The 8,749-nt window shown below is 48.5% G+C and overlaps 1 protein-coding gene across 4 annotated transcripts in view; it reads right to left on the bottom strand.

Moving 5' to 3' along the window:
- Positions 1-1,702: 1,702 nt before the first annotated feature.
- The window catches only part of Tgfa (transforming growth factor alpha), an 82,794-nt gene continuing 75,747 nt past the window's right edge, over positions 1,703-8,749 (bottom strand). For 2 of the 4 annotated variants that reach the window (XM_039107070.2, XM_006236822.5), the window contains exons 4-5: positions 7,214-7,363; positions 5,793-5,913 (exon numbers count right to left, since the gene is read on the bottom strand). In XM_039107070.2, the coding sequence (XP_038962998.1) occupies positions 5,793-5,913; positions 7,214-7,363 (271 nt within the window). Of the gene's footprint in view, positions 5,314-5,792; positions 5,914-7,213; positions 7,364-8,749 lie in introns of those variants that run through there. The other 2 variants (XM_039107071.2, NM_012671.2) reach the window with 2 other exon arrangements.

Genomic DNA, 8,749 nt, shown 5'->3' with positions numbered 1-8,749 from the left:
CTTTCAGCATAAAAACTCAATTTTCATGCCCAAGAATAAAATTTCTGTAAAGCTGTCAATCATTTGTGCATAGCATTGAGCACAAATCAGTGGCCTTCCTCATAGGCGCATCCATTTTTCTTCAAGGTAATCAACGAAGCAATCTCTGGGATTCACACAGGGATCTCTGTAGCTCTGTCCCTCATTGAAAAGTGCTTGAACCAACTCTTTGATTCCTGCTCCCTGGCTGTGAGTTGCTGAGCCCATAGGATGCCCACGTACTGGAGAGATATAGGGATGATTTGCTAAAGACTTACAGGTACTGAGTGGACAGTTTTAGACGTATTCCTTGCAGTTAGAGACCAACAGTGGGTCCCAAGAGATAGGCCCGTGTATCCTTTCTACCAGGCTGTGCAGAGAAGATCCGAAGAGATGTACACTTGGGCATTTGGTTTGCTGTGCATTGTGGCTCTCTGCTGGTTTGTTTTAACTGTCAGCTCAATACAACGTAGAATCACTTGGGAGGAGAGTCCTAATGAGGACTTGTCTAGATCAGGTTGGTCTGTGGCATGTCTGTAGCGGGATTGTCTTGTTTGTACCTTGAGATGGGAAGACTCACCCCGAATGTGGGTGACACCAGGGGTGGGCCCTGAAGTGTGGACGGGTGAAGAAAGGTCTCTTTGGAGTTCTGGGTATCCTGGAAACCCGAGGCTATGTAAACTAGGATGGTCTTGAATACCTCAAGATCTTTCTGCCTCTGCCTCTGTCTCTGAGTGTTGGGATTAATGGAGTGTACCACTGTCACCCAGCTCCTCTCTGTTCTTGACTGTGGATGTGTTGTGACAAGTTGCTCATTTTGCTTTGACATCCATTAGCAATGGAGGTGGCCCGGAAGCTGAGCAAGCCCCTTTCTCCCCCTAAGCTGCTTTTTATCACAACAGGATGCAAACTAGAACAAACCCTACCTGGTAATTGGATGCTATTGCTCTGCAGCACTCTGCCAAGTTTTCTCTTAGCCTCACCCAGAACCTTCCTAGAGTCTTACAGCACAGCAGTTTTCAGCCTGGGGGATGTTACCAGGGAGCCTCAGAAGGAAGAGCCATGGGGCAGACCCTGGAATTTAGTAGGCTGTGCCCCAAGCTCTCTCTGCCTTCCTAACAGTTCTAAGGAATAGTAATATACCCCCACACACAGCCATCCACGCTGTCTGCCTTCAGATCCCAGGGTTTCTATGAATGTTGTCAGGAAATAACCCAGTGGCATTTATTTCTACACGCCATCCTCTCTCCTAGCGGACCTCAGTTCCTCTTGGCACAGGATGAAGTGATAGTTTTTCTCCAGGTAGCAGGAAGAACTTAGTTTCTTCAGTCTGACAGAGGTCAAGTGCAGTCAGGTTTAGGATCCGCACAAAAACCACCTAGAGTTTAAGGAATCGCTTTCTGTCTAAAATTGCTTGCTGCTCTTTCAAAAGACCTGAGTTGGGTTCCCAGCACCCATGTAAGGCTGCTCACAGACTCGTGTGACACTAAATTCAGGGTTCCAATGGCCTCTTTTGGCTAGTGACACTAACTGCACACACCCGTACATAGACACACACGAATGAATACACATAATTAAGAACAATAAATCTGATAAGAAAATTAGCTTCCTTCCCCTCACCCCCTTCACATTTTCAGAGAAAATTTTGTTTCAGCCACATTAAAGAAAAACGTCAGCCTTGATATTTAGGAAAAAAAAAAAGGGTTCATTCCTTCATCCTTCCAAACAAGGTACAATACAACTGAGTAACAATACACAACAGTATCTTATATTCCTCACTACTCTTTAAGTATAATTCAGATATTAAGGAAAAAAGCTTCTAATCACATTAATACATTACAGAAAACCAAAATTAACTTACCACATAAAATAAATTAAAATATTACATATTAACCTTCAGTGCATCATATACAGAAGTCAGAAAGATGAGTTCTAAAAACAGCATAGGGTCCTTATAATAAACTTATAATAAACTTATCACACTATGGAGAGGGGTCGCTTTCCAGTTTGGTGTGTGTACGTGCGCACATGTATGCGTACAACACTGTGTCTTTGAGATAGATCAATGGCTTCAGGGAATACATGTTACACCAGAACATTAAAAAACAAACGTGAGCCAGGTATGGCAGTGCACACCTGTAACCCAGTAGGCTGAGGCAGGGGAATCATGGGTTTGAGGCTGGCCTGGGCTATACAGTGAAACCCTGTGTGAAAAACGTGTTGTCTCATGTGGCCTCCCCTTGGCCTTTGAGAGAGGTAACCTTACTATTCACCATGGGACTGGGGCCTGTAGGCAGTGTCAGCGTGTTGCCGGTCCACCTAGTGGCTCACAGGCACTAGGAAACCTGGCCTGGGGACTTGCAGGGAACAACATCACCATCTAAGACTCAGGGACACAGTCACTTCCCTCACCAGTGTGGGTGGGTGGGTACCAACCATGCCTCCCCACAACCTTTTTAGGAGAAAAAGGACATTGGGACTATTGTTACCACCTTTTTCTGGGCACATGACAAACTGACTTATGGTTTGGGTCTGCGTATGTCCACCTAGAATCTATCTTTCAGACTGAGTCCCCATTGTAGTTTTGCATGGAGAGAACATGTCCCATCATGTGTTTAAAGTTACAGCTAGAGGGGTGTGTGTGTGTGTGTGTGTGTGTGTGTGTGTGTGTGTGTGTTGTGTATGTAGAATTCAGAAGACATCCTGGGCAAGTTGGTTCTCTCCTTCCACCAGATGGGTCCCAGGGGATTGAACTCATGTTCTCAGGGATATTGGTAAGTGCCATTCTTAACTGAGCTCTCTTAATGACTCCAGAATTAATTTCAATCCATTTAATGGGAATGTTCACAGTCCTCTGAGTCACTGTCCACTGACCTGTGTGTCTGCTGACGAGTGCTCCTGACTCAGTAGCTGCACTGAGTATCAAGAGGGCCAGTGTGACCTGACAGGAGGTGCTGGGACAGCTACCCAGGTCTAACTGTGCTGTGAGATTTGTGCTGTCAGCATTTGTCTGACTTCCAAGAATCAGAGTCACCAAAGAAGCAGGGCTGTCTTATGTCAGGGCAGGGACGATGTCCAACCAGATTTGCCTCAACTTAGTCTCAGCTTCTGACTCTTCAGAGGGTATGACTGGTGGGGAAGGCACTTCTGGGAGACGTTTGAGCCGGCTGCATCTGTGTATGGGTACTGGGATGGTACTGGCTGCTGTGACTGGCTGGACCTGAGAACCGGAATGTTCAGACACTAAAGCTGAGGTCCTCCCAAGATCCTCTGCCTCCACCATTAAAGGTTTGTACTAACTTTTCCCACCTCTGCTGAGTCTTGCATGGTAATATCTTCAGGATGGGACACTAGGTGAAGAAATTCCCAATGATATTTTGATATCAGTTCAAACTCTTTAAAAGAAGTCAGACACCCAGGAGCTTCCAACAGACCAGGAAAGACTTATCATCGGAAGCTAACGGTGTGAACTAAATTAAAACAAGCCCCTCCCTTTGTGTTGGCCCTGGTGAGCTAGTACTTCATACAGGGTCTGCATTGGGGGCCCAATAGAGGGCCAACGTCCAGTGAGGTCGATGGGTGTCTGAGCAGCAGGCTACACTTGGCCTTGACCCACATGCACGACCCAAGGAAAGCAAACTTAACCTGTCTTCTTTAATAACCGTAAAGACTCTGCTGGGTGCGGTGCTGTACACCAGTAAGCCCAGCTCTCAGGATGCTGAAGCAGGAGGATCTTAACTTCAAGGCCAACCTGGGCTACACAGCAAGACCTTGTCTCACAAAACAAGATAAAACATCAAACCAAAATAATAATAATAATAACAACACAAGTGACGATTTCCGCCTGGAGCCACGTCGACTGAGTAGTTAGAGGTCAGCACTGAACCAACCCACTTTCTTCTTGTGGAGCTTGAGGCATTGTTAACAAAGGGAGCCAGGGTTAAGACCTGGGCAGATTGATATCTAGGTCATATGAGAAAAGAAAACATTCACAGAGAAAGGTGGAATGGAGAAGAATGAGGAACAGGCAGAACTTGCTGAGAATTTGGTATGTCAAACACCCCTTTTCCTGACGTTACGTTAAAGGCTCTGGAGGGTGGAGGGCCCTTTAAGTTCTGAGTTGGAGAATGGCCTCCTCCACAAGCAGCTGGATGTATTTACTGTCTCCTGACAGTCCTGAGCAGCACAGGGAGGAGGTGGGCTCAATGGGTCAGAGCGCCCTCCAGTGCTCAGGGAACATAGCTCCTTCCCCGGAGGGGAGTGGAGAGGCTTGGTAGCGATTTCATTAGTAATGCCAACATTCTGAAAGGGGAAACAAAACAAAACAAGACAGGGGGGCTATTTCTCTTAATGCTTGAAAATAAATAGGAAAGGTAAATTTCTCCTTCTAAAAATGAGCAGAAACCAATAAAGAGGGGGTCACCTTCACGGATTTGGCCCACGGCTCATGGCTGATGCTGGAGCTGGGCTCACGAGGAGGCTAATCCAACTTAATCGAGTGATGGAATGTGCGTCCTCCCTCAGTGCCCACACAGGCTCTCTTGTCCTCTTGCCCTTGCTAACTTTGCCACAGCATATATCCAGGGACTTTCCTGTCTTAGTGGGCACAACCTCCTGGTAGCAGTTTGGTTCCCAGCAGAATGCACTTTTGAGTTCTGTCTCTACAGCCCCTGGGAGGCTCCCATCCCCACAGCCTTACTTTATCAAAGTGGCTGAACATTTCTATTTGGTGTAACTTCACAGCCAGCCGCTCGTGGATCATTAACATGGATGCCCGATACTGACATAAAGAGAATACAAACAAAACCGCGTCATCCACCTAATACATAAGACACATCATCCTGGCAACCGTTTGAGGAGATGTCAGGGCTCATGCCGGGGCCATGGTGTCTTCAAAGGACAATAGATGTTTCCCCTTGTCCATTTTGTACACCAAGCGTGGAGTCTCTGTGGGGGGTTAGACGGCCCATGGAGAAGAAACAGTTTGGAGTCCACGGACAGCCTTCTTGGTGTGGGTTAGCAAGAAGGCCAGCCCTTTGAGGTTCTTGTTCAACTTGTCGTTCAAATGTTGTCTACTGGCCTCTTCTCTAGGGTGCCCAGCGGGCAGCTTTATCACACAGTTTTGAAGCTCGTAAAGGACAGAGAGCTGCCCAGGTGGTTGTACATTGAGGGGGAAGGTCTCCCAGCATGTCCCGGGGCCTGGGCACTGCTGGTGGTGTTGTCCTGAGACACCTTTCCTTGGTTGGGCTGTCATCGGCCACCTGGCCAAATTCCTCCTCTGGGATCTTCAGACCACTGGTAGACAAGAAAAAAAGACACGGTAAGTTGTGTGGTCCTGAGCCATACTGGGGACAGAACTTAAGGCAAGATCATCGAATGTTACTGGTTTCTCTGAGCGCCAGGCCCAGTTCCAGGTCGGCTTCAGGGGCATCGACTTCTGAAATGTTGTTTTCAGTGATAGAATATGAGTCACATAGTGTGTGTGTGTGTGTGTGTGTGTGTGTGTGTGTGTGTGTGTGTGTGTGTATGTTCAGTGGCAAAGAAAGATGAATTACAGTAGAGTGGAGGTTGGGGAGATATTTCTGTCAGGAGGGCTGTAGTTCAACCAGACTGGTGGCTAGTTCCCCTGTAAGGAGTGGCAGAAAAAGTTCCTCACCCCACCCCACCCCACCCCACCCCACCACTGTTTTGTCTTAGCACCTCTGTGCCAACTTGGAAAATCGTGGCTATTCTCTCTAGTTGGTAGTCCCTCCCCAGAAAGAAAAGGGTGGAAGCTACCCTTTACCTGTCTCAGAGTGGCAGCAGGCAGTCCTTCCTTTCAGGAGGGCGCTGGGCTTCTCGTGTCTGCAGACGAGGGCACGGCACCACTCACAGTGCTTGCGGACCTGACAGCAGCTGGTGACAGAAGGGACAGGCTGAGCTGCACCTGCCTGGCAGGAGAGCCCAGCTGGTAGCCCTGGGTACCCACTGGGGCTTCCAGAACATCAGCCACCTCAAGACACTGAGGACCTGGACAGATCCTGACCAGCCACAAAGTACATGTTGGCTGTTGTACTTTGCATTGGCAATATCGCTATGGCTCTGCTCTAGACTCCCCAAGTCACCTGGCTCCAGATTCCGGCTACCTGAGGGGACAAGTCAGTCACATAGCTGCTTCTCTATAGAGGGCCAGCTGAGAAGTTCTGCCAGTGTAGCAATGGCCTTACATCAGACACAAGGCCTAGGACAGCAGACCCTGGGGCCGGAGGCCATGATGCTTCAGGAGGTGGCCCTTCATCCAGGAGTGTCACTGGGTTTGTGCCTCAGATGTCCCAACAGAAGCAACTCATCAGAAAAGTGCCTCTTATTGCTCTGTGTGCAATCTGGTCAGCCTTGAAGGACAAAATCCTGGCATTGGCTTCCCACCCAGCCTCACTGAAATAGCCTTTGTGTGTTCTGCCGCCCCATTCTTGAGTGAACTGTGCTCACAGGGGGCCTTTAACTTACTGAATGTGCCCTGTGCCGATTCAAACTAGGGAAAATCTTCTGGCCCTCTGACTTAGATTTAACCATCTCAAGGAGTAAGTCTGGCTTAGTGTCTGCTGCTGCGAATACAGCACTGTATTCCGGGGCTCCAGTTGCACTGTCCAGGCCTGTGGGCAGCTATGGGCAAGCTAATAGAATAAGATACTCATGTAGTCTCCCTTGACCTGGGGCTCAGCTCAGCTTCCTGGAGGTTGCAATTTGGAGGATGAGAGGGTGGTAGAGGAGAAAGAGGGAAGGCAGTGTGTGGGTTGATGACAGCATCGGAACCTCTGGTGTAACTTTAGAACCTGTCAAGTGCTTTCTGCAAGGAGGAAGCACTTTCGCTGTGGTCTAAGCATGCTGGGGCCATTTCTAGCTCTCTTTGGAGCTCCTGCCCAGACCATACGTTTTCAGAAGACTGGGTTCAAGGGCAGTGGTGGAACATGTCTTTGATTTGACATGACTTCTAGGAGAGCTCAGAACCTCTGCTAGCAACCAACCCGTGCTCCAGGCATTCGCACAGCTTGCCTGACACTGTGTGGAGAGACATTAACTGTCCTCAAAGCTCAGCTGACATCACTCTTATGTCACAACAGTAAGCCGATGGCTCTTTTGTTCGGTCATACTTGAGATGCCTCTGGCAGAGCAGGTGGGGGTGGGGGACATGAGCTCAGGAATGACAAATACTCACTGGATCAGCACACAGGTGATAATGAGGACAGCCAGGGCCACAATGGAGACTACCACCAGGGCAGTGATGGCCTGCTTCTTCTGGCTGGCAGCCACCACTGCCAGGAGATCTGCATGCTCACAGCGAACACCCACGTACCCAGAGTGGCAGCTGTGGGAGAAAGGAATGTTAGCCTGCTCTTGACGGAGGGCTCCTTACCCAGGCTAAGTTAGAAGGATCTGGGGCCCATTGAACAAACTACAATGGGCCCTGGCATCCTTTGTGATTGGAGACAAAGCTGTGAGGCAGTGAGTCCATTCTCCTGTCAAGGTGCTGCTTGCTGAGGGGAGGGAAAACTGATCCTCTGTTTTATACCAAGGGTACCCTGTGATCACTGTCCTTATGTTAGCCTTTGAGTGCTAAAGGCAGCATTGATGACAAGAAATTGATAGAATTGATAGGTGATGAAACTCCTGGTTATTGTTCCTCTGTGTGCTATGTGTGTGAATGAGTGTGTGTGTGTGTGTGAATGAGTGTGTGTGTGTGAATGAGTGTGTGTGTGAATGAGTGTGTGTGCATGTGTGTGTGAATGAGTGTGCATGTGTGTGTGAATGAGTGTGTGTGCATGTGTATGTGTGTGCATGTGTGTGTGTGTGAATGAGTGTGTGCATGTGTGTGTGTGCGCACGCGTTCGTGTGCATGCATGTGCTGGTACAGGTGTATGGGTGCATGCACATCTCTGAAGGCCAGAAGTCGATGTTGTGTTTCTTCCTGTATCACCCTCTGCCTTATTTTGGAGACAAGGTTTCTTGCTGTATCTGGAGTTTACCTAAATGGCGAGACTGGCTGGCCATCAAGTCCCAAGGATGCTTCTGTCTCCTCAGTTATGGGATTATATAGATTGTTACTGGGGGTGAGGGATCCCATCCTCTTAGAAGAGAAGCGGAGGGGCAGTAGAGGAGTGGCTGGGTGAAGGGAGAACCAGGAAGGGGGGGCAGTAATCGAATATAAAGTGAATAGATAAATAAATGGAAGAAAAAAGGGGGGCTCTAAAGAATAAAGAACACAGAGTGGATCTTGGGCTAAAAGGCCCTACTGGGTACCTGCCACTGTGTCAGACTGGCTCTACAGCCATTCCAGGTGGGATCCCTGAGTCCTCTCAGCTCCCAGAGAGTCTCCAGGATAAACAGGGTATGTTTCCTCAGAACATGGCTTTTGTCCAGGGCTGAGCATCAGGATTTGGATGATGAAGGGACAGGTGGTGAAGGGGTTAATGGCAACCAGAAGATACTGAATATTTCTATAGAAGCTGCAGATGCAAGGGTACACAGTCTTTCCAGACTCGTTCAGGGTGGTTTTTATCTGAAACTCAATGACTTGGGTTTTATTGTTTTGCTTTTGAGACAGGGTCTTGGCTAGCTCAAACTCATGATCCTCCTGCCTCAGCTTCTGAATGTCTGGATGGCAGCAGCATACCACCAAGCGGGGCTGCTTGTTCTTTGGTTGGGGTTCTCCGATGCTTGGTGTGTTCTCTCATTTAATCTTGTCATGAAAAAG

This window comes from Rattus norvegicus, chromosome 4, assembly GCF_036323735.1.
Source record: "Rattus norvegicus strain BN/NHsdMcwi chromosome 4, GRCr8, whole genome shotgun sequence".
Classification (NCBI taxonomy): Eukaryota; Metazoa; Chordata; class Mammalia; order Rodentia; family Muridae; genus Rattus; species Rattus norvegicus.
This window is presented reverse-complemented; position numbering and strand designations above follow the sequence as displayed.